This window comes from Parasteatoda tepidariorum, chromosome 8 (genome assembly GCF_982258835.1).
Source record: "Parasteatoda tepidariorum strain Cologne lab strain chromosome 8, Ptep-v5.0, whole genome shotgun sequence".
Lineage (NCBI taxonomy): Eukaryota > Metazoa > Arthropoda > Arachnida > Araneae > Theridiidae > Parasteatoda > Parasteatoda tepidariorum.
The window spans coordinates 3,973,116-4,000,437 of NC_141762.1; the positions used below are offsets into that span (position 1 = coordinate 3,973,116).

A 27,322-nucleotide genomic window follows, 5' to 3' on the forward strand; every position below is an offset into this window, starting at 1 on the left:
GTACATGTTGTAGTTTTATATACTTAAGAGAGAAAAAAAAGAAAATATGTTAATTCAAAAAGCAAGAAAATATCACGATTGGGTTGAGAATGCAATTAATCTTCTTTTAAATTTACTATTTCATTCTTATTTTATAACATAACCACATTATATTGAGCGGATCAAACCCGTTGCACATTTATTCTGTCTTATTTATTTGACTATCTCTGTTGTTTTTGCAACACTAATTTATATAAACAAAAGTAATCTTTATTCTAATACAAAAAATTAACCTTAACTTATACTTCAAATATTAAAATAACGAAGAAATATATTTGATACAAACGTTTAACTAAAATATTATTATTAAAAACAGCTTTAATTAGAAAAAAATATCATATTTTCAAAAATGGCACAATTTGTTTCCATAACATTTGAGGAAGGAGGAAGTGTTGAGCGCACTTAATATAGTGTTTTTTTTTTTAAATAAAACTGTTATAGGATCATCAAAGTAATTATCTTGTGATAATAACTTTCTGAGAAATTTTTTCGTGCATTATTTTTCTCAGCTTAAAGTATACATTTTTGAAGATTTTAATACTGAAACTATGAATATTGCTGATGTAGGAAGGGAATTTATCCGACCATCAGAATTACATTTAATCATTTCTTCAAAATGTGTGAACATTTCTGTTTATCAATTGAATTACTTTATTTTCCGTTTTCAAGATTGGAACAAGATGTGTAAAACATTACTCTTAAGATTAAATTAAATCAAGTTTCTACTTTTTTTCCTTTCTAGTTTGGAGACTTATTATTTTTTTTTCCATTGTGAATATGATTTTCTCTGCAACCAATATTTAAGATATTCATTGAAATATTTTGTTCAAAGTTATTGTATTTTTCATTATAGAAATCCAAATCAGATAAAATTCATTGCCATGACAAACCATTTAAAAGGTTTTCTTCTTATTTTTCGTTTTGGAAAAATAAGAAAAAACCTTTTTGGAATATTAAAAAATATTAGTTTCTTGTCATAATTTTTAATCATATATAATAACATGACATCATAAATACATATATTTATTTGTTATTTTGTCTGTTCAGAAGTTTCGATAGGCAAAATATTCATGAATGAATTCTTCTCAAAATATTAACTATATTTTTAAGACCCTGTACAACAAATACCATTTTGTACTAGAACTTATTTATCTTACATTGCTATGCTATATAGACAAATGAGGTAGTATTTCGTCTGTATTTTAAATCACTGAACCAAATAAGACAAAATACGAAACAACAGTGCTTATATTTGAAAAGTTGAAATGTTTCTTTTTTTCATTTGTGTGTACAAAGAGTACTGTCTTTGAAATGCACTCATTATGAAGAAGACCATCATAACTTCAAAACTATTTATCCTATCAGCTTGAATTACATCTCATTTAATTATGTATTAAAACTTTGACAGAAAATCTTTCCTTACGTGATCTACTACTTAATTCTAGAAATATCTACAAGCTTTTCTTGAAACATTTGAAATGTAAATTAATTTGCATTGCATCACAAAAGTTTATTTTTTAATTCGAAAAAACAAATGTTATCAAGCAATTTTGCATACATATATCAATAAATAATCGTCAAAATGAAAAGTGATTTAAAAGCCATTTAAAACTATCTAGCTTGCTATGTATGAAGGAATGCATGTGAACTTAAATTATGTAATTAAAAAATATTTTAACTTATTAATTAAAGATGATAGAAAGTCATGATACGTTATTGAAATAACCAAAAATAAATTATAAAAATTTTATTTCCTAGTAATCATATTTTTAAAATCTTGGTTACAATAAATTAGATGACAAGAACATGTAAAAAGCGAAAATACGTAAAAATGTCTTAATATGCAGACAAAACGCTAAAATTCAAACTTAGAATCTTTTTCTAAAAGCACTGTTTGTTCGTTTCTCAAAATGTAAGAAATCTTAGACAAATCGAGATATTTTGTTTCTTCTTTCTTTTCCTCATTTCAATGATGTCTTAAAATTAATATATCCTACCCTTTAACATTTCAAAGAAAATTCTAACGTAACTATACTATACTATATCATAAAAATTTCTTGTTATGCTTATTCCTAGTATTCTAATGTAACACTTGAAAAAAAATGACTTTTACACTTGGAAGTTCTGAAACTTTATTTTATATCTAAAATGACTGACCTATATGATGATAAACGACTGGTTTAGGAGGAAAGGAAAGTCTAAAATATAAATAGTTGTTAAACATCTCTTTTAAATGCAATTGCTTATCTATAAAATGTGCATGAGATAATTAATTGTTCGCCAATTTGAACTAAAATTGAAAGAAATTCTTGTATGAAAATCTCACTGAATTAAGAAATTAACAGCGAAGTTAATGACTTTGAGTATTTACATTCAGATTACGACAATAAAATTTGAAATAAGAAAAGAAAAAACATTAAAAATTGTCAGTTACTAACAAAAATCACTATAATGGATTATGGATGTATGTGTGTAGAGATTATACTTGTTGTTATAGTTTCTCAAAATTGAAACTTATAAAAAATTATTTGAGAAGTTCGATGAGACAAGACCGATTGAAAGGACTTGCTTTACTGTCTATTGAAAACGAAAGAGCACGAAATATTGATTTCAGCGATATAATTGATGAATTTGCAGCAACAAAGGCCAGGAGAAATTAATTTTAAGTTTTGAAACATTTTATTTCTGATTTTAGAAAGATTTATGTTCAGCAATTTTAAAATTGTTATAATTTATTATTTAATTTTTATTAATTAAAAATAGATTAGCAAATTTAGTGGACTGTGTTTCAAATTATGGATGGATTTATATTTTGTACTAATAATTATAAATATTAATTTTATGACTTTTTTTTATTTTATATTAATTTTTTTTTTCTTTTCACCTTTTTTAAAAAATTTTATTACTATGAAATCTATTTTACAATTTACTTTAAATATTTTTCAAAAACTGAAACTAATCTAAAATTTTAAATATGAAATCTTTATTCTAGACATTTATTTTAATGCAAACTGATGTATTATAATCTTTCTCAACAAACTTAAGTGTATAAATCTATCTATCAAACTAGAACCATTAAATACATTTAAAATCTGTATTTAGTATGTGTTTTGTAATTATTTTTGGTGTCTTGAAGTCTTAAACACTTATTTGTCTTTTGTAATTAAAAATAAATTTTTTTAAATATAGCATTTTACATTCTAGTGTTAAATTTACAACTTACAATATTTTGTAATCCCATTTCTATGTGAACAAGTGGCTTATTTTCATAAATATATTAATCAACATGATACATAAATAGCTAAAATGACGATTAGAGATGGAGTACACAAAGTTTTAGAAAGGGCCCCGGCAAAAATTTGAGCCCAGGGCCCCGAAGGGTGAAGTTACGGCACTGTTCATATCACGATATTATGATATACCGCGATAATTAAATTGTTATGCATATTATAAATGCTAAGACTTTTTTGCAAATAAAAATTAATGTGTTTGAAGAGCATCATTTTAAAAGAATGGGGTACTTATCCTATATTAGCTCGCAGCATAAATATCCCATAGAATCAACTAATTATGAAGCATCATTATTTTAAAACAGAAAAATTTTATTAATATAAACATCAATTACTAATATAAACATCAACACAATTATAAACATCAACACAATTATAAACATCAACACAATTATAAACATCAACAACAATTATAAACATCAACACAATTATAAACATCAACACAATTATAAACATCAACAATTATAAACATCAACACAATTATAAACATCACAACACTATTTCTCAAAATTTTGCAACACAATTTAAACATAATTGGAATTTTTACTTAGAAAGATCTGCATCTCAGCTTCGTCAGGCAATAAAGATGCACGATCTTTAGTAATAACATTGCCTGCTACACTGAATACACTTTCAGATGGTACACTTGTCCCTGGTATTGTAAGGAAGCGCCTCGCAATTAACTGCAATTTCGGAAAAGAGGCATAATGTCTTTTCACCACATTAATGGGCATTCCGAAATGCTTATTTTTGAAATATTTAAATACTCATTCATCTCACTCTCAGCTTTTGCTATTGGTGTACATTCCCTTGCATTTAAGTTCTCTTCTTCATCTGAGTCAAAAAACTTAGCAAGTCCTTTTCTTTCTGTTTGAGTACTGGATGAAGAAGGAACACTCATTTGTGGGTCATCTTGCATAGTATATGATTCAGCTATAAGTTCAATCGCTCTACTTTTAACCGCAGACACATTTTTTAGATATTTAACTTTGAATCTCGGAGCACATAATGAACAAAGACCCAGAATCAATACCATTGATGAATCTTTGTATTTGGCCTCCAGAGCCCCCAGAATTTCTTGTTTTATACTCCTGCTAACTTCAGAGTCACTGTCATTAACTTGAAGATTTTTTTTTACCTTATTCAACAGCGGCAGAACGCAGGAAGCTGTAATATAGTTGCTTCCACCTAAAGATTTCGTCATTTCTTCAAGCAAATTCGTGACGCTTACAAAATCTTGAAGAACATTTATGTCAGATCCCTAAAGAATTAAGTGTTTGCTGGAGGGATAATCCAGCAAAACTTTGCAGAGAGGAAGCTGGTTGGACAAAAATCGTCTGCAAAGTTTTGTTGTGCTCCACCAACGTGTTGGACATGCACTCGGCAAGCTTTCAACGTTCATACTCAATTGCTCTTGAGCTCTTTGTAAGTCTCTTTTAATCTTCCATGAATGAGAAATCGTGTTCTGTAGCTTTTCCAAGCGAGAAATTGCTCTCTTCAAGGAAGACTGTTGTAAAGATTGGTTGACACCAATGTTTATATTGTGGGCAAAGCATGAAATCTGGTTTACATTCAGATCTCTGATAGCCTTAACAATGTTAGTGCCTGTATAGTTGTAAATTGTAAAACGACGGACCAGGTAAAATTAATTACCAAAATAAAAAAAGAGAAAGAAAAAAATATATATATTGTAAAATTTAAACCCTGACAAATTAAGAATCTTAAGAACATTTTATTCTGCAAATAATATATTGAACAATTAACAATACTGGATAATAATTGATTTCACAAAATATAAACTTAAATTGAAATTTTTAACAGTAAACAAGTTGAAAATAAGATAGCAGCAAATTATTTAGTTAATTAAACATGAAAACGATTTCAGACAGTTCAGCACAACTAATGACAACAAAACATAAAAACGACTCACCTCGTAAATTAATATAACTATTAGCTATCGATAAATAACAATTTTGAACGTATCATCGTAATATCTTTGGGAGCTGGTCCCGAAAAGAAAATTATAACCATCTACTACACATCGAATTCGTATATAATATTTGCTCCGTGGCGAAAAACAAAGTAAAGGTAAAGGTTCGAAAATGAAACTTACTACTGCGCAGACTCAAACAAAAATTGTGCTGACATCTCTGAATTTGAATTAAACAAAATAAATGATATATGATGAATTGATGCTGCTATCCTTTAAAGTTACAATTAAGAATTAAAATACTACATTCAAATTGAAATTAAATATTAATGAATAATAATTTTTTTTCAAAACTAAACATCCTGCCGGCCAAGGCGGTGGAGGAGTCATTTCTTAATGAATGGGCACAGCTTACCAACAGATCTGGTGAACTCTCCATGAGCTGTTTTCAGTTTAAGAACTCTAACTATACCATCTCGTCCTGGAAATACTTGCACAACTCGTGCAAGAGTCCACTTCAATGGGAGTGAAACATTGTCATTTTTGAGAAGAACTAAGTCTCCAATATAAAACTCTGAGCCAGAAGCAGTCCATTTAGACTTTGCTTGTAGAGTTTGGAGATAATCTTTACTCCATTTGTTCCAAAATTGAGCCCGAAGTTTTTGAATTAAAGACCATCTAGACTTGAGACATATGGATGGTGATGGGTCTCTCTCAGGCAATGAAAGAAGTGGAGCACCCACAATAAAATGTCCAGGGGTAAGAGCCTCTATATCACTTATTTCTGAGGTTAAGAGACATAACGGTCGAGAATTGAGGCAAGTCTCAATTTGGCACAGGAGCGTAGCCAGTTCTTCGAAATTTAGTATAGCTGAGCCGCATACTTTTAGCAGGTGTCTCTTGGTTGATTTAATATTAGATTCCCAGAGTCCGCCAAAATGAGGTGTTGCAGGAGGAATAAAGTGCCAAGAGATTTGAAGATTGCTGGAAAAATCTTGAACTGAATTGTCTCGAACAATTTTGTACAGAAACTTCAAATAGTTACTGGCTCCTTTAAAATTTGTGGCATTATCACTGTATACATCAGATGGCAGCCCTCGTTTAGCAATAAATCGACGAAAGGATGCTAGGAAAATTTCTGTTGACAAATCAGAGACAAGTTCCAAGTGGACAGCCTTCGTAGCAAAACAAATGAAAAGTGCAATGTACGACTTTAAGGTGACTTTAGATCTTGGTAAATTTGGTTTGGTTGAAATTGGACCTGCAAAGGTCCAATTCCAACCCAATACGTTGGAAAGGTTTAGATGGAATAACTCGATCACGAGGCAAATCGGCCATGAGCTGGCTTGAAGAAACAGCATTTACCTTTAAACAAGTTATACAGCCTCTGAGGATCTTTCTTACTGTGTTTCTCCCAGCTGGAAACCAAAATTTTTGCCGAATTAAAGATAAAACTACAGAAATGCCAGAATGTAACGAAAGCTTATGATTATATTCTATAATAAGCGTGACAAAATTATGACTTTTCGGCAAAAGAATAGGATGTTTAGCCGACAGTGACAGATTTGAATTTTTGAGTCTCCCACCAATTCTTAAGACCTTGTCAGAATCTAGAAAAGGTGAAAGGGTTATTATTTTAGAGTTTCTTGGAACACAGCCTTTATTTTTGATTGACTTAATTTCAGCACTGAATTCCACCCTTTAAATTTCTTTAATAATTGCGATAAGAGCATTATCCAGTTCACAAACTTGAAGGCAACCGTTTATCCGATTTTCCGAATTTCTCGAGTTGAACACGAATCTTTTACACCAAGCAATCACTCTTATAAATTTGCTGAATGATGAATATTTTTGAGTTAACTCTTGCATCGAATTACTTTCAACTGCTGAGGCATGCATTAAAGTGTCAGGGTTGGAAGTGTGAACAGAGTTTGGTTTAACCTCTTCGGTGAATGCTGAATTTGCATCAGATAGCTACTCCGGTACCTGCCACCAAAGTTCCAAGTCCATAAGCTTCTTTGGAAAAATTCCTCGTGAGGCGCAGTCGGCAGGATTGGTAACACCAGCCACATGGTTCCAGTCGCCAATATTAGTAAGTGATGTTATGGCTGCAACTCTATTTTTTACGAACTGATCCTTTAAAGAGTCTGATCGAATCCAACTCAGAACGATTTCTGAATCCGACCATAAGAACACTTGCTTCCAAAATTGATCTATCGAAATTTGAAGATTACTATGCAATTTTGCTAGCAAATGAGCTGCACACAGTTCGAGGCGAGGTAATGATACTGTTTTCAAAGGGGCGACCCTGGTTTTTGCTGCCACTATGTTCACTGAAGCTCTATTTTCGTTATCCACTACTTTCAAATAAAAACAGCTGAATATGCTTTGAGTGAGGCGTCGCAAAATCCGTGTAACTGGGCATCAATGATTAAATTATTGACAGACACCAGTCTTCTTTGAATTGCTATTTCCTTTAAAGCCTGTTTTTCAGCCTGGAAGGTTTTCCAGACACATAAGAGTTCTTCGGTTAAAGGTTCGTCCCAAGTTAATTTATTTTTCCATAGACTTTGCATCAAAATTTTTAAGATGATTGTGGCAGGTGAACGAAAGCCCAGGGGATCAAAAATCCTAGCTATGACAAAAAGCAGTTCTCTTTTTGAGGTAACTATCTCTGGAAATGAAATGTTCACCTGAAAGGTATCTTGCTGTGTATTCCAATACAGTCCTAAGACCTTCTGACATTGATTTTCTTCTATAGTAACATTGTGCTGCTGTGAGAGAGAGTCTTTGGAAAGATCTGATAGAACCTCTGAACAATTAGACGACCATTTTCTGAGATTGTAACCTCCTCGTTGCAAAAGAGATTTTAAGTTTGAAACTTGATTTTTGGCATTGGGGTTGGAATCTGTACCTGATAAAATATCATCAACATAAAATTCTTCCTTAAGAACTCTTGAAGCATCAGGAAAAGCTTTCTCTTCGTCCTTAGCGAGTTGTTGAAGTGTTTTTACTGCAAGATAGGGAGCACAGGCTGTTCCATAGGTGACAGTTAATAATCTGTATATCTGGATTTCTTCTTCAGGTTTGAACCTCCAGAGTATTCGTTGGTAATCAGCATCCTCTTCATGAATACGAATTTGGCGAAACATTTTCTCGATGTCAGCAGTAAATGCAACTTTGAAAGTTCTAAATTTTAGTAATAGAGAAAATAATTCGGGCTGCAAACGAGGACCTGCATGCAATGCATTGTTGAGAGAATTCCCTAAAGAATCCTTAGCTGACGCATCGAGGACCACTCTTAGTTTGGTTGTGTTGCTGTCTTCTCTAATAACGAAATGATGAGGTAGATAAAATGTTGATTCCTTAATCAGTTCGTCGGAAGGAACCCTTTCCATATGACCTAGTTGAAGATATTCCGACATGAAAGTTGTGTACTGATGTTCAATTTCATTATTCTTACTTAGTTTTCTTTCAATGTAGTTGAATCTTTTACTTGCTTGAGTAGCTGAGTCACCAAATTCTATAGAATGTTTGAAAGGTATTCTCACAATATACCGTCCAGATGGATCTCTAGCAACCGTTTTTTCGTAAAATGCTTCACAATCTGCATCATTCTTTGATTTCAGTTCAGCTTGAGATAAAGATTCGAGCTCCCAGAATTTAGCCAACTGACAATCCAAAGATGAGGTAAGATGACAGTTCACAAAGGAGTTTTCCTTATTGGAGTTTGAGAACACTCTTCCTGATAATAGCCAGCCTAGATGAGAATTGAGTGCAGCTGGAGTACCTTTCTTCCCTAAAATTGGTTCTCCAATTAGCAAGTCAGCGTATAAGTCGGCTCCTAACAGAATGTCTATTGGACCAGTTGCATGAAATGTTGGATCTGCAAGCATTAGACCATGCAGGTGTGGCCAGTTGCATGAAGAAAATGTGAAGTTCGGTAAATCACTTGTTATGCAGTTTACAATTAAAGCTTTACAGCAAAAAAATTTCTCATTAAAATGTGGAGAAAAGACCAAAGATACTTCAGATAAAGAAGATTTTACTAGCGTATTATTAATTCCTGAAATCGAATGATTTGTAACAGTCTTTGATAATTGCAGTCTTTTAACACAGTTTTTGCTCGCTAGAGATTTCTGACTGCCGTTGTCAATCAGCGCTCGGCAATTAACGAAATGTCTCTTAGCATTTTTAACCTTTATTAAAGCTGTTGATAATAAAGTATGTTCCTCACTTTTGAAGTTTTGTTGACAAGTTGTGCTGAGCTGAATATTATCCCTAGCTTCAACTAAATTTTCAGATCTGGCTGCAGTATTAGCAAATGAATTTGAATTTTGCCTAACTGAATTGTAAACATTAGAATTTATAGGGTAAAATCGATGCAGTGAAGTGTGATGTCTTTTTTGACAAGATTTACAAGTAGAGTTCGAAGGACAAGAATTCGGAAAATGACTCTTCCTTAAACAATTTGCACAAATTGCTTTTTATGAGATTCCACCTGTCATCGATGGTCATTTTACCATAAATAGGACATTTAAAAATTGGATGACTTTCACTGCATGTAAAACATGAATTTTCTTTTTTATTCAGAACAATATTGTTAACGAATGCTTTCTTAGGAATCGAATTTTGTTTTATTTCCGTTTGCATTCCATCTTTACAAGATAAACTTTTCGCCTGTTGTTCTAAAAATTTAGCCAAATCAGAAAATTTTGGAAAATCTTGATTTGTCAAACTTAGTTCCCATCTTTGCCTAAGTGTTTCGTCTAATTTTCCCAAAATAAAATGAATTAAAATTAAATCGACAAACGAGTTTACTTCTAAACCTAAAGTTAGTAAAATTCGCGTAACTTCGTTACAAGTGTCTAAAATTTCAAAAATAGACTTAGCTGAATTCGGTTTCATAGACTTCAATCGAAATAATTTGGAAATCTGAGCAAACGCTAATTCTCTTTTATTATCAAATCTTGAATTTAAAGTTTCCCAAGCATGTTTATAGTTTTCTTCGGTAAGTGAAAAACCTGAAATTTGTTTAAGAGCAGATCCCTTTACGCTAGCGTATAAATACTGAAATTTCTGAAGTTCCGTTAAATCAGAATTTTTATCGATAGACGTCAAAAATAATTCTTTAAATGACAACCATTTCTCGCTTTCACCAAAAAACGTTGGTAATTCAAATTTTGGGAGCTTTAAACAAGTTTCCGAAAGTTTCGATTTATTATCATTAACATTAGCGGCATTATTACTACATACTTCCGTTTTACTCTTTGAAAATTCACGAGCAATTTTGATTTTTAATAAATCAATTTTAGATGCGATTTCATCAAATTCATTTGAATTCGTTTCAAATTCATCTTCTTTACATTGTAACGTAATATCGTTATGTATGCTGTTTAATTCAGACCAAATTTCGTTAATTTGTTCTTTAAATACTTCTAATTCTGCGACATCAATAGAAACAACATCAAATTTCGGATGAAGAATGTTTGAAATTCTAGTAATTTTCCCCTTTAACACACTACGCTTCTTTTTTAACATATCCATATCGAAATCGAAAATACGAATACTAATCAAAACAAACAAAGAATCAGCGTCGTTTCCGGTACGAAATCAAAAGCACGAAAATGCTAATTCTCACGACAAAACAATAGCTCAGTAGCCGTCTCCCGTCTCGACGAGACCAAAAAATGTATAGTTGTAAATTGTAAAACGACGGACCAGTAAAATTAATTACCAAAATAAAAAAAGGGAAAGAAAAAAAAATATATATTGTAAAATTTAAACCCTGACAAATTAAGAATCTTAAGAACATTTTATTCTGCAAATAATATATTGAACAATTAACAATACTGGATAATAATTGATTTCACAAAATGTAAGCTTAAATTGAAATTTTTAACAGTAAACAAGTTGAAAATAAGATAGCAGCAAGTTACAGGGGCGCTTACGCAAGGGGGGGGATTTAGGGGTTTAACCCCCCCCCCCCTTGAGCTCAGACAAAGTGAATTTACAAAATAATACAGACAAAAATAAAAATTTTAGTAGAAATTATGCGAGTTATTATTTTTTAAGACTATATATTTTTATTTGCCTTATGCCTACTTTTTTTTCTCAAGGTATTTCTCAGAATACTGATAAAACATTTACTATAATAGGGTTGTATTTTTGAAACCAAATTCACGTGATACTGTTACGGACGAGGTCCGATCACTGGTTCCTTTCTGATCTGCCAGTCGCGATAGTTTTCGAGACTGGCTGGCATTCGCGAGGTATGGAATCCTAGACGTTCTGTGGTCTTTGAGACAATTCGAGAATTTTGTAGATGAGGTTAAAAAAAATTATATGAAAGGGGGTTACATTTATTTTCGATTTTAGTCAGACTAAGAGTTATCTCTGCCGCTTGTCCTTCGGAGCTTGTTTCTAAATCTGTTTTGTTTTGGAGACTCTGTGCTCGTTGAAGTTATTCATTCCAGCTCGAAACTTTGAGATCGTAGCTTAGTGGATATTTCTGTGCCAATATATATGTATATATTTTTGCTGTTCTTGGATCTTTAGGATGTCTAAACGCAAGAATTTAACAATTTTTAATTACTTTGAGAAAAAATCACGACCTGAAATTAGTGAGGTGACAGCATCTAGTACCAATGTAAGTTTTTCTGTTGAACAGAAATGTGATACTTCCGTTGAAGAAAACGTTTCTAGCGTAACAGAATCTGATGAATGTGAAAGCGGCCCTCAAAGTGTTACTTCCCACCCATATGACATTGGACTTTTTTCAGAAGATAATACATGCGAGGATAAAAAACTGGATATACTTAAAAATGTTTGGGAACCCAATCCAGCATTTGTTTTTCCTGAAAAAGGAAATTGAAATTTCAGTACAAATGGCTTTATCGCTGGAAATGGCTTGCATATTCAGAGGTTAAGGGTGGTGCTTTTTGCAAATTTTGTGTACTTTTCGCCCCAAGTGGTGCCGGTTCTGGAAAGCAACCTTTAGGCCAACTGTACAATGTAAAATTTGACAACTGGAAAAATGCTGTAGAGCGATTTTCTGAACACGAGAAATGTCTTTATCACAAAAAATCGATCGAAACTGCTGGGACATTAAACGATATTTTATTTGGAAAGATGAAACCTGTGGATGAACAAGTTGACAGTGCAGCAAGCAGAAGAAAATTAGAAAATAGAAAAAACATTACTCCAATCTTTGAAACCATCCTATTTTGTGGAAATCAAGGTCTCGCTCTAAGAGGACATAAGGATTCGGGAATAATTGCTGAACAACCAGGTGAAGAGAACGACTGAAATTTTCGGGCATTGCTTCGTTTCCGGAGTAAGAACGATTCGACTCTTAAGAACATTTTAGAGTCAAGCAGAAAAAAGGCTCAGTATACCAGCCCTCGATTTCAGAACGAAGTTATCGAGGTTTGCAATATTTTAATCCTGCAAAAACTAGTCAGCAAGATTAATGATGCAACTTGCTTTTTCATTCTTGCAGATGAAACAACTGATATTGCAGGTATAGAGTAATTATCGTTATGCGTTCGATATGTCGATAAAGAAAATTTTAACATTACCGAACAGTTTTTGCAATTCATTCCGGTGCATGACTTAACCGGAAAAGCAATAGCAACAACAATATTAGACCAATTATAGTCTATGAAAGTTGATATAAAAAAGTTACGTGGACAGGGGTACGATGGTGCTGCATCAATGAGTGGAAAAATTAATGGTGTACAAGCCCACGTAAGAAGTATTGTCCCATCAGCACTCTATGTACATTGCTCTGCTCATAGCCTCAATTTGGCTGTATCAAATGCATGCGAAATAACTGGCATTAGAAATTGCTTAGGGACAATTAAAACATTATACGACTTTTTAAATACGCCAAAAAGACAGTATGTCCTATCTTCAGCAATAGAGGAGATGGAAACCAGCTCTAAGAGGGAGAAAATTAAACAGCTATGTGCAACCCGTTGGATGGAAAGATACGACTCAGTAACCGCTGTGGTGGAACTTTTCGAGCCTATCGCCGAAACACTACAAAAAATATCAGAATGGAAGGGTAAGGAATCAGCTACCCAGGCTAATTCTTTACTGTGCACAGTATCTAATTGCCAGTTCGTAATATCTCTTTTGTGCATTTACAAAGTTTTCACCATAACAATCCATCTCTGTAGATACCTACAAAAAACAAGCATAGATTTGATAGAGGCAGTGAGTCTTGCAGAAGATGTCATTAAAGATCTAAAATTAATGCGTGAAAATGCCACTGAAACATTCTCTGAAATATTCAGCTCTTCTTCTCTTATGCTAACAAGCATTGGATCTTCCACTTCCATGCAAATCCCTAGAATAACAGGAAGACAGAAAAATCGCGATAATTTTCCCTCATCGACACCGGAAACATATTTCAGAGTTAGTGTTTTTATTCCATTTATAGAAAATTTTATAACACAATTAAACTTAAGATTTGTATCGCATCGTGATATTTTGAAAGGAATTCAGTGTCTTCTACCTGCCGATCCTTTCATTTGCCAACCTTCAAACATAAAGGCTTTTGAAGCATTAGTGGAATTTTACGCTGGAGATTTGGATACCTGTAAAGAAAGCCTTAAGTCTGAACTAAAACTCTGGTATAAAAGATTAAAAAGGATTAGTGAAGACGGAGGTAGTGTTCCAAAAACTGCGGCGGATGCTCTTGGAATGTGCAATAAAGATATAACACCAAACATTTTCAAACTCCTAGAAATATTGGTCGTTCTACCTGTTTCAACGAGTGCAAACGAAAGATCCTTTTCGACTTTGCGCCGTTTGAAGACTTATTTACGCAACTCAACGGGAAATAATAGAATGAATGGATTGGAGCTCTTAAGCATTCATAGAAAATTAACCCCAGCTGTCGAAGACATTTTAAACGAACTTGCAAAAAAACCTCGTCGTTTGGATATTACAGTATAAATCAATAAATTTTTAGCGTGTTTGTATACTGGTTTAATTCCCTATTTGTTGGTAAGTCATTTTTTAGTTAAATTCATTGGTTTTCTATGGAATATTCACATTTATATGGTTATTATTTAGGTAGCTGTTACAGTATGAGTAGTTTTTTCTGGCTTGATTTATTCCTACTTTTTAATAAAAATAAAATATTTTGCCTCTTATTATAAAAAAAATTATATTCTTAAACTTAAAAAATAAAAACAAAACTCAACTAAACAATGTTGTCGAAATAAAAAGTCAAAATTGTCTAGCTGTCTAAATTAGGGAAGTAATAGTGCTTTATTACATACTCGAATTTCTTTTAGTAATTTCTGAAAATTATGAACCCCCCCCCCTGAAAAAATTCTGCGTACGCCACTGGCAAGTTATTTAGTTAATTAAACATGAAAACGATTTCAGACAGTTCAGCACAACTAATGACAACAAAACATAAAAACGACTCACCTCGTAAATTAATATAGCTAATAGCTATCGATAAATAACAATTTTGAACGTATCATCGTAATATCTTTGGGAGCTGGTCCCGAAAAGAAAATTATAACCATCTACAACACATCGAATTCGTATATAATATTTGCTCCGCGGCGAAAAACAAAGTAAAGGTAAAGATTCGAAAATGAAACTTACTACTGCGCAGACTCAAACAAAAATTGTGCTGACATCTCTGAATTTGAATTAAACAAAATAAATGATATATGATGAATTGATGCTGCTATCCTTTAAAGTTACAATTAAGAATTAAAATACTATATTCAAATTGAAATTAAATATTAATGAATAATAATTTTTTTTTAAAACTAAACAGTGCCATTATCAGATGTTATTGAGGGCAATGTTTTAACATCAATATTCCAATTTTTTAAAGTATTACTTAACATTTCAATTAAATTTTCTGGTGTATGGTCCTCTATGAAATGTTTACAGTTCAAACACGCACTTAGACGTTGCCATTCATTAGAAATATAATGAGCAGTCACTGCTAGAAAAGGAGTATTGGTTATCGATGTCCAACAGTCAGTAGTGATTGCGATATCACAACTCTGTATGGAAGATATTTTAGCCTTTATCTTTTCTACCGTATCATTATATAATTTCGGGATAGCTACAGTTGAAAAGTGTTTTCTTCCAGGCAGTTTATATTTTGGGTTCAAAACCCTCACCATTTCGATGAACTTCGGATTTTCCACTGTGGCAAATGGCTGCATTGATGTTGCAATAAATTTTGCCACAGCCTCGGTGCAATTTTTTGACGATTTACTGTCCAGCGGTTGAAAATCTAACATAGTTTTTTGCCACTTTTTCACACTTTCACTTGGGTTCTGCTTAGCATCAACTGGAGCTGAAGGATCATCAACATCAATGGCAGGTATAGTACTTCTTGTCAATTGTTTGCTTGAAGTGTTCAATTCCCTAAATTTTAAAGGATGATGATGCTTTAGATGACTTGTCAGGTTACTTGTTCCCCCACTTTTTGATCCAACAGTTTTTGAGCATAATTTACATACAACAATCAGCTGGTAAAAATCCGGCCTTTATCATCAGCTGGTAAACCGAAATAAATCCAGACAGCGCTTTTAGTGTTGAGCTTTGATACTACCTTGCAATATCCAGGACAATCAGTAAGAGCATCCATAATCGAAATATTCTATAAAAGAATAATAATGAAATCAATATAAATTTTTTTTGACAAAAGTTTTCAGTCTTACTTTACAACTTAATAATTAACATAATCCATAATGTGACAAAATCTTTGCTATTATTATTATTTTTTTAAATTTTTTGTTTAGTATAAAAAATCTTCCATCCTACTATTTTAATATAAGATTACATATTTTTTATAAGAAATTTAATTCAAGAAAATTTATTCTTTGATTTTTTAAAATTCCACAAAACCGCAATAGAAACTAACAATCTTTCAAATTCAAAAAATTGAAGCATTTTCTAATGCAAGTTTTGTTTTTAAATTTAAATACAAAAATAATATAATTTTGCTTTAAATAAAATTGCAGTCTTTACTAGAATTTTTCAATAAAATATCAACAAAAAAAAATGAAAAAAATTTCAAATCCTTAAAATCAAAACAATTGTTTTCAAAGATGCTATTTAAAATACTAAAATATTACCTAAATATATTTTTAAATTAAATTGAGAAATTCGATATATTTCCACTGAACATCAATGGAAATTCACACTATTTTCTAAAATTTAAAAAAGTCGTAATAATTTTTTTTCTTAAATTTGCTAAAATTAAAGTAATTTTTTTTTGTAAGTTTAAATATAAAAATATCTAATAATAAAAAATAATAATATTCGAACATTTTCTAATGCAAGTGTTTTGTTAAAATTTAAATTAAAATCTAGAATATTTTGATAAAATATTTAAAAAAAAATAATCAAATCCCTAGAATCAAAACAATTGTATTCAAATGTGCTACTTAAAATACTAATTTTCAATTGAATTTGAAGAATTCGATAAATTCCCACTATTTTCTAAAATTCAACAAAGCCTTAATAATAATTTTTTTTAAAAAAAATTTGCTAAAATTAAAGTAATTTTTTAATTTTAAGTCATTGTAAAAAAAAAGTTAAAATATATTACAAAAGTATTAAAATATTGTATTAAATGACGGCATTTTCTAGAATTCTTCGTAACATAGATAAAAATGAATAAAAGATTTCAAATCATTTCAAAAGACGCTATTTCATATTTAAATTCTAAACTTTTGTCAGCAAGACATTTTTTCTTAAACGTAAAATTTTTTAAGCTATAAATTCCCGCAAATCATTGCTAAATTTCAAGCATTATTTTTTAATGTAGGCTATTTTAAATTAAAATACAAAAATATTATAATTTTAATACCATTTTAAATAAAACTGCGGCATTTTCTAAAATTCTTCAAAACATCGATAAAAATAAAAAGAATTTCAATCGCTAAAATCACGGCAGTTTTTTGCCATTTTAAATACTAAAATATTATTTAAATATATTTTCTTTAAAATTAAAACTGCGGAATTCTATAAATTCTCGCAAAACATCGATAGATATGCATTTGATTTTCTAAAATTCAAAGAAACTCCAAGTGCCAAGTTTTTTAAAATTGTAAAAATTCAAGCATTATTTTTCAATATAATTGTGGCATTTTCTAGAATTCTTCGAAATATCGGTAAAAATGTAAGAAATTTAAATTGCTAAAATATAAACGATTTTTTCTGAAAATGCTATTTCAAATTTAACTACTTAACCATTTCTATCTGAAATTTTTTTTTCAATTCAAAATGTGAAAATTTTTAATTTCCACAAAGCATCAACAGAAATGCGTTTTGGGGGAATATTTCCGTATCGTGATCTGTCGCGCCACTACATTCGAAAAGGGGTGAAATGGATTTTAAGTTTTTCAAATTAAAAAATAAATAAAAATAATAATAAATGATAAAATAAAATAAACGAAGAGGTTTTGCCCGGGGGTTCAAATTCTTCTGTTTTGATTTCTCGCAGGCCGCTGTCTATAAGTTGCTAAGACTTATTATTCAGCCACAGATCACGATACGGAAATCCCCATTTTATTTAATCGAAAGTATTTTTTCTGTTTAGCAATAAATAAATAAATGAGATAATTTAAATTTAATAGAAAACAAATAAAAAAAACAATTTTTTAACTAAAATTGCTGAATTTTGAAACATTTCTCAAAACATCTATAGAAACGAAATTGCATAATTAAATATTTATTTATGCATAAAATATTTACTGAAAATAATAGATACATACCTTGATTATTTTTATTTCCTCTGTATTATTAGTTTTCCACAAGAGATCCAAAAGCAACGTCGACAATCTCGGATATTTTTAAAATCAGAAGCACGCTATTCTCAAAATGAAACCAAAATCAGTAACTAAGTATACCATGGAGGGTTGATATAACGTGCGGGTGTTTGAAATCTGATATTGCCAATACCACGGATATGACACATGCGCTTTAAAGTCAAATGATACCACAATATATTGTAGGAGAAATTTCTAGCTGCCGAGAAGATGATCACCGTCTGAACTGAGAGTAAGACGTGTTTTCAATCAAGCTCCGATATCATGCCTTTACAACGGATAGCACGCGGCGGCAAGGTTTCACCTGCCAGCCGCAGACCTGAATCGATGAGAGATGCAACCGCAGCTCTTGACGATGCAATTGCGACTGCAACTGATGTGGCCGCACAGCTCTCGACAAGTCTTAACAGATACGACACGAACTTCTTCTTTGAATTATTGACCAAGAAAGATCCACCTCCAATTCCAGAAACATTCTTGGACTTAGAAACATCGACAGAGCCTGTGCCCGATCCCAAGCCCAGCCTCCCTGAATCAACTGAGATTTCTGAGCCTGAGGAGGAAGCTTCTGCGTCCGAACCAGCGCCCACAAAAAATCCCTGCAAAGAGCCTCCAGCCAAAAAGAGACGGAAGAAAAAGACCAAAGCAGCCAAGGAAAGCCATGTCTCCTCCCCAGCTAAGCCTACAACCTGCCTAACGCCTTCCGATGCCCTTCCAAAGCCGAAGCTCCCACCACCTGCCCCGATGGAAACCACCGAGGAAGCTCCCACTGATGCTGCTCCCTCCAGGCCCCTTTTAGGGTCAGCAAATAATGCTGAGAAACCCAAGCTCCTAAAAGTGCTAATTCGTGGTCTTCCAAAGGACTTTGATTCTAATGTAATTTCCCTTGAATTGGGGAAATCGAACATAGAGGTGCACAAGATCGTGCAGTTCAAGAAGAGGGTGGGCGGAGCCTATAGGCTCCTCCCACTATTCTTAGTGATCGTCCACCAGTTGACCAATCAGATGAAGTTATTCCACACCGAGTAGATCAAGAACATCCCGGTCAGCATAGAGCGGTTTTACGGCGGCCGTCGGCCGATCCAGTGTTTCCGCTGCCAGGCCTATGGTCATACCCTAAGCTCTTGCACTGGAAAACCAAGATGCATGAAGTGTGCCGGAGGGCATTACTCCTTCCAGTGTAAGAAAAGTAGAGACACTCCTGCAACTTGTTGCAACTGCAAAAAAGACCATCCATCCAACTTCTCTGGGTGCGAGGCCCGCCCCAGAAGAAAGAGCCAAGGGGAGAAGAACACACCAGCATCCTCTGCCTTTCGCCTAGTCTCCATCATCAAAGAACTCCAGGAGCTCCTGAAAAATCAGGAAGTGCTCAGCCTCCTCCAATCCCTTCTCAAGGGGATCTCCACAGAGACCTAGTCTTAACTACACCTCCTCCTCCACCATACTTTTTATCTCGATGAAAGAGTAGATAACCTTTTTAGGTTAGGAACTCTGAAAAATCTGAATAGTTACAGTTACAGTAGCTGCCGAAAGGTGGTACCGTCGTAAATATCACGCGCAAGCCTTTGAGTTCTTAACCCCTAAATCAATCACGTGCCATTACGCCACTTCCCACTTCCTTGCCGCTGATCGGCCGATGATATTGGCTAGCAGTGAGTACCGAGAGATACAGGCATAGCGACGTTCAATAACTCGGTATTGCCGAAGAATATACTTCCGAATATCATTACCGCGGTATCAAAGAAATATCGGTAAATGACGGAATTACGGTATATTGCCCAGGCTTAATATATATATATATATATATATATATATATATATATATATATATATATATATATATATATATATATATATATATATATGTATAACCCCTCTATAATGAAACCGGGATATAGTGAACAGTCATTCATTTAAAACGAAACGTATGACATTTTAATCAATGTCATACATTTAAAGCTATATAATTATAACTTTTATTTAAAAATGGAGTAATACACTTTTAAAGCAGTGTTTAAAATAAGTTATTTCACTAAAATGAATAATGTGTGTGGTTTACATGGCAGAGCAAATCGGTTGCACAGAAATTCAAATTTGAAATGAGCAATGATTTTCTTCAAAAATGACGCAAATAAAAAAGATAAGCGTCTCAAAAACTTATAAAAAAAGACAACTACTTCACTATACTGAGAATATTTTGAATGTTATTTAACATTATGATTAAATATTTCGCTATAGGAAATAATTAGTTGTAAGATAAAGAGACTTTGTATACTTATCTACTTAATGCGACAAATTATGTGCCACAATACTTGAGGAATATGCGAAAAAAATATTTGTTTATTTTTTGATATACTGAACCACCATATACAGTGAACTTATCATTGGGTCTGCCGACCATTCATTATAGTGACATATAATAACTTATCAAAACATTTTAGGATAAAGATAGTTGATCAGTGATAATTTGCGATATATATATATATATATATATATATATATATATATATATATATATATATATATATATATATATATATATATATATATATATATATATATATATATATATATATATATATATATATATATATATATATCAATTAAACAACTACAAAGAAATTTTGTAGTTACCCCCATAGACAGAGCTAACAATAATTATGCAATCTTTTGTAAAAAATTCTATGTCGAACTTTTAACTGCGTAACTTAAATAATAATATTGTCATTAAAAATTTTTTAGCTTTATATAACAGGTTAAAAATTAAAATTAGCAATATACAATTTCCTTACTTAATTATCAGTCCTAAATTTCATAAAATTATTATAAAATTCAGAAGTCACATGTGGGTCTGATACTTGCCTAATTAAACTTGGCACCTTTTTCTCTAACTACTTAAATAAAATTATTAACAATATTATTAAAGAAGGTATTCCTTGGATTATCAATAATAATCAACCGAGTTTAGAATTTATTAAACACAGTAAAATTAATTCTATTGCCACTTTTGATTTCCAAGATCTTTTCAATAGCATTCCCCTTTCTAAATTAAAAGATGTCCTTTTGAATTATTACTATGATTTTAAAAAAATCCTTAATTGCGATTTTGATTATTGGGAAATTCCAATTAATTTTTGTCTTTTTAATAATTATCTTTAAAATGGAAAAGATATTTTTCTTCAAATTGATGGAATACCAAAAGGATCTAATTTTTCACTTTTCTTTGCTAATTTATTTCTGCACTAAAAAAAATTACACTCCTAATATTAAATTTGTTTTTAGATTTATTGATGATTTAATTATCTTCAATTTTCATAAATATACTTTTTTAATAAATAATATTCACCAGAGGAATTAACCTCTCTTCGTAACCATGATGATAATTTTAATTTTTTGAATTTGGGTATTATAAAAGAAGAAAATATCTGCTTTGTTGGTCTATACCAGTGGTTTCCAACAGGCTGCCCGGGGGCCGCATCCGGCCCGCGAAGCCTCAGGTTTTTCTCAGGCTTTGCATCCAAGAAAATATTTATTCAAATACAAAAATAATCGTGTATGTTGCTCTTTTTTGTTTCATTTTTTTGTATTTTGTGAATATAATGTAGCATGTGTGTATCAGAAATTTTCTCGAAGAAATTCTCAGATTTAACTTTTTGAAACCATTAATTTTGGACAAAAATATTTACACACATATTTGTAAATTTTAAATGTAAATATGTATTCTCTGGTGGTTGCAGCAGACAAACCTCAATTTTGCCATTGAACATTTTGTGTGCTACTATGTAAGTTTTAATACCAACCTTATTAAAGTTTCATATCTTAACAATTAGGTATCTGTTGCACATTGTTTAATACATGGATGCACATTAAAGTTGATGTAGCCCGAATTTCTTAATATGTAATTAAATATTTTTAAAAATCTACTTCTTATTTTAATTTGTAATTCAATACTTTTGTTTTGTACTTCTTGGTAAAAATTTGACAGTAATATTTAATGTTCCTTGAAACATAAAAGAGTCCTACATAAAATTTTGATAAAGTTGCGGCCTGCCATTTGATTTGTGTTTTTAATTGTGGCCCCCGGCTTCATGTAAGTTGAAAATCCCTGGTCTATACGATAAAAGAAAGTATTTTTATTTTAATATAAATAAACTTACTACTTGAAATTCTAATGTTTTTAAAAACTGTATGTTATTGCTAAATATTTATTAAAAAACTTCTTCGTTAATTTATATAATTTTTACCGTGTGCAAATTCATTTCGGGCAAATCCGTGGCTAAAATTATGTGTATAACAGGCAATTCATATTTCCTTCTCTCTCTCTCTTTTCTGAGTTTTTTTTTTCTTAAATAAAAGTTAATTTCTAAAATTATTTATATTACAGTATTGCTTAGTATCATGAAATTTCTCAGTAAAATTTTACTTTCACAGTGTCAACGATTCATATTATAATTTTCCTTCAAGCAAATGCTCTTTATTTCTCAACAACACACGTTGTTGCTCAGCATTTATTTTATTTTATGTAGTATTGCTAAATTTAAACATGAATATTATATTTTAACATTTATTAAATTTTTATTGGCTGTTCATTATAATGCCTATTTGCTTTATATATTCTTGCCTAACTTTATATTTCACTTCTTTATTTTAGAATTATTTTCTTCTTTTACTTTGTTTTTTTTGTCTGCATTAGTCGCAATTATTGAATCAGAATTATTATTCTCTAAAATAAGTTGTTATAGCATTTAGACAGACTTGCAATTAAAAGGCGTTACTTGATATGTATTCAAATAATCATCGCTAAAACTACATTTTAAATAAATCAATTTTTAATTTATGTCACCATTTAATTTATTTTAATCCATTAACACCAATAAATTTAATAACATGCAACGTATACAGATTAATTTAATCATGAGACAATGGTGATTGGGGAGTATGTTGGTGATTTTAGAGAGTTGTATTAAAATTTTTAGAAAATAATATAATACCAATTTTTAGTATTTTATTACAAAATAGGTTTTATCTTTAAAAAAAACCTCCTATCTTTTGTTGAGAAACTTTTTTTATGTCTTGCTGGTAATTTCGATGGCTATTTAAAAATGACGGAAAAATTTTTGCTTTAAAGAAAATAATTGTTTACTTCAACTTTTAACTACTACAAAATGGTCATAATTACCATTGTATTATCTACTATGCCAATTTAACCCTTAATTAACCTTTTGATATAACATTCTTTTTTTTCCATAAGTAATAAAATAAGAGTTTTGGGCTTGTTTTTAGCCCTTATTTTGTTACCATATGTAGACATAATAAATATATTGCAATTGTACATTTCTTGTGACTCAAGCTATATTGTTTGTAATGCACATATACATGTAAATTATTTATACTTGCTCTATTTTGTATTTTTGTTATTTATATTCTTTATTTTCTCCTTTTTTATGTTTTTATCTTGATTATACAGAAGTAAAGGATCAGGATCGTTATAAATAGAGGTTTTATGCTTTTAATTAGAGCCTTTTTTTAATTTGTATGCTTTGTCCACAAAAATGGAATTTGTTTGTAATATTATACAGTCATTTTCTCTATTTTTGATTTAATATTTATTTTTGTGTGTTCGAAATTCGGACATATGTCTACAAACTTATCTGCATTATAAATAAGTTTTCGTAATATTATGTAAATAAGAAATATCTCAAAAAAGTAGTTCGAGAACATTTTTTTCACTAAATTTTGACACCAAAATACAAAAATAAATAATACTCCAACAGAAAATTTAATAATTCAAATAGTGATTGAAATGCATGAAACAAAAAAAAAACAAAAAAATTATTGAAGCAGAAAAAAAATATAAAATTATTTTTGTGTTAAAATATTTTTGTTTTTTTTTTTATTTTATTTTTCCTTTGCTTTAATACACATACACACACACACCGGTACGCAAGAATCCTGCAACCGGGGACGTGTGTGCCGGTACCCGCGATAGAGTACCTCCGTTAATAATGGGTGTATTTCGATAAAATTTGGGTATATATGTTCTAATACATGGTAGATAATAATTTAATGCTCAAATTTGAAATATTTTTATTTTTTCGAAGTATGCCATTTTGCAAGGTAAGCGAGGACTTCTATGCACAGCATACACACTTTACACAGCTAATCGAGGACTTTAAGTAGAAAATGTCGCATAGCATACATTTTTGCAGAATTACTCTGTTTCAAGTCATTTAAATTTTAAAACATTTAGTTAGGAGATGTTTATACATTGTGTTTTACATTTTATCTAAATGTTATTGCAAAAAGAAATATATATTTCGTGTTTAGATGCTGAATATTTTTATACCTTTTTGGTCCGAGAAATATGACAACTCGAATGAATTTTAATAACCATACGGCAAAATAGACTCTACTTTATAGCTTTTTAAAAATTAAATTTTGTTAAAATTTAAGAAACTTCCCTTCAACTCTCAAATACCATACTTTTTTTTAATTTTTTTCTTTATTATTTTGCAACAACTGAAATTTAGAATAGTGTGATTAAGCAAAATATGTGAACTGTTTGCAATTTCAAATTAATATTGAAATGTACAGGTTTAGAATTTTCTACAGTGAAAAGTTTTCGGAACATCAGTATTCAAAAACGTATACAAAAGCTAGACGTAAAGAACGTATCCAATGAGCGAGAATCGGATTGCGAAGCAATCCGAAATGAACTGCGAAAGCAGTTCCGGGGGTTGGCGAGCGCCAGCGAGCAGGCGGCGAAGCCTCCTAGTTTGCAATATTATGATAACTTTTGTGTTTTTCTTGAAGTCAAGAAGCTTCTTTTTCGGGTTTTTCGTTTATGGTCCTTATCACTGTCTCTTTTTAAACACCAACAGTAATCGGCCATCATGTTAACATCCCACCGTCCTTGATATCTGTGTTCCATTTCCTTCATATCCTGGTGGAATCTTTCACCTTGCTCGTCACTCATTTTTCCTAAATTGCCTGGGAAGTATTCCAAATGTGAGCGAAAGAAGTGAATTTTAATGCTCATATTGCACCCCAAAAGATGATAAGTACGCAATAATTCAGTTACAAGTTCTTTGTAATTTTCTTTTCTCTCATTTCCCAAAAAACCTTCTACGACATCTTTAAATGCAACCCAAGCCTGCTTCTCTCTATTTGTCATATATTGTTCAAATTTGGAATCTTTAACTAATTTCTTTATTTGTGCTAAATCAAATACACCTTTTTCAATTTTAGCGCTAGACAATTTCGGGAACTTCCATATAAGATACTCAAAACATTTTCCACCTTTATTCAAAGCTTTCACAAACTGCTTTATGAGTCCCAATTTTATGTGAAGTGGGGGCAATAAAACATTTCGTGGATCTATTAAATATTCATTTAAAATATTCTTCTTACCAGGAATCCATTCTTGTCTCTTCGGCCATATCTTTTTTATCCAATGACTTTCTCTATCCCTGCTATCCCATTCACAAAAAGGACTGAAATTTAGTAAATCCACTTTGTTGCCCGAGAAGCAGACCTATAACCTTTAAGTCACCAGATATTGCCCACTTGTGTTCAGTGTATTTCATTTTAGTGAGAACCATCTCCATACTTTCATATGTTTCTTTCATGAAAACGGAATGTGCAACTGGATTTGATGCAAGTTTAGATTCGTTATGCAATAAAACTGCTTTCAGACTCCTCTTAGAGGAATCTATAAATAATCGCGAATCATTCGGATTATAAGGAATATTATCTTCTAATTCATGTAACAAACCAAACCACAAACAGAAATAACAGTCATCCACATGGTTCTGCGGTTCACGCCAAGATAGGTATTCCAAAAGGTAAAGATAAACTCTTACCTAAAGTCCAATTTCTTAATTTTTCTACGCACGAACAGCAGGTGAAATGCGGCACCCAATATTGGTCTTGGTCGCCCAGTTTCATTCCGAAGTACCAAAAGTAGGCCTTTTTAACAAAGGAAGTGATCGTATTTCGTTGTTTCTTTTTTTAACATATATTCTCCACAAATGTAGCAAAATGAATTTGGATCATTCTCACAACATCTCCTGGAACTACTCGCCATATTAGAAACACAATAGAAAGGACACAGTTCAACGATAAAGAAATACAGGAAAAATAAAACATAAACCGTAGAACAACTGCAAACGTGATTGCTTGATTGATTGAACGTGATTGATTGACCAAACGGACGTCACGGTGAACGTTGACATCACTGGTCTACAAACTAGTTTGTACTCTATATCCACGCCCTCTAGTGAACTGCGGTTTTTGTTTATTGCAGCTGTACATAATTTGTTCTTTTTTTATTTGATTTTTATAAGTTATAATAATTAATAATAATTGATAACATTTAGTCTCTTTGCCAGAAAAATCTGACATTTGCAAATTTTATGACACATTTTTTTTCAGAATTTCTTAAAGATTTTATAATTCGTAAATTTTAAAATTAAAAAAAAAACTAATATGTTCTTAAAATTTAATTCTTTATATCATTCTGAAATTCAAATATTTGAAATTAAGTAAAACACACAATTTATGTACTTACAAAAAATAAATAAATAAATAAAATAAAGAACATTTTAGTAAACATTCCAAGCTAGCCTGTTAGCGTACAATTAGTTTGCTAGTAAAGCGTTTTCTTAGTTTTCATTTGTGTGTAATGGAAATTGTAACTATTTTCATTCAAAATTTCATTATTTTCATTTCATTTACTCCTCTATTTCAATTAAGAGGTACTACTTCGATATCTGGGTCGTGTTAAAAGTTAAAAATATAAGAAAGTGTTTCACAAAATCCACTAAGATGACAAATTGTCTGTCAAGGATGATAAAAAAATTAATGGTTAAAAAAATAATTCATTGCGATAATGAACATTTAGCTGTAATGTTATTATTGTTCAGTTATCTAAAAGACTTTTTCGCTGTTTTCCTTTGCATTTAACGCAACATTTGATTTGTCTAAATTTTAATTTAATTTTAAATAATATATATAGATTACTACAAAAGCTTTTATAAACATGATTTTTCTCTGATATTTAAATTGCAAGTTACTTTGTTATTCTGGGTCGTGTTAAAAGTTAAAAATATAAGAAAAGTATTTCACAACATCTACTAAGATGACACTTTGTCTGTCAAGGATGATAAAAAAAATTAATGGTTAAAAAAATAATTCATTGCGATAATGAACATTTAGCTAGAATCCTATTATCATTCAGC

The 27,322-nt window shown here is 31.1% G+C and overlaps 1 protein-coding gene across 1 annotated transcript; it reads right to left on the reverse strand.

The window, feature by feature from the left end:
* Positions 1–4,590: 4,590 nt before the first annotated feature.
* On the reverse strand, positions 4,591–15,895 carry LOC122270408 (uncharacterized). Its single transcript, XM_087149382.1, has 6 exons — positions 15,860–15,895; positions 15,521–15,776; positions 7,984–9,604; positions 6,625–6,677; positions 5,675–6,520; positions 4,591–4,934 (listed from the first exon to the last, which is right to left on the reverse strand). The coding sequence occupies exons 1-6, from the start codon at positions 15,893–15,895 to the stop codon at positions 4,591–4,593; spliced, it is 3,156 nt and encodes a 1,051-aa protein (XP_087005508.1).
* Between the last annotated feature and the right edge of the window lie 11,427 nt (positions 15,896–27,322).

Excerpts from the sequence above, each read along its gene's own strand:
- LOC122270408 (XM_087149382.1), bottom strand. The coding sequence starts at position 15,895 with ATGGATGCTCTTACTGATTGTCCTGGATATTGCAAG. Across the intron at positions 15,777-15,859 it reads ATTGTCCTGGATATTGCAAG|CTGATTGTTGTATGTAAATT; the intron begins GTAGTATCAAAG and ends GATTTTTACCAG. Across the intron at positions 9,605-15,520 it reads AGATTTTCAACCGCTGGACA|TTAGGCAAAATTCAAATTCA; the intron begins GTAAATCGTCAA and ends TTTACAATTCAG.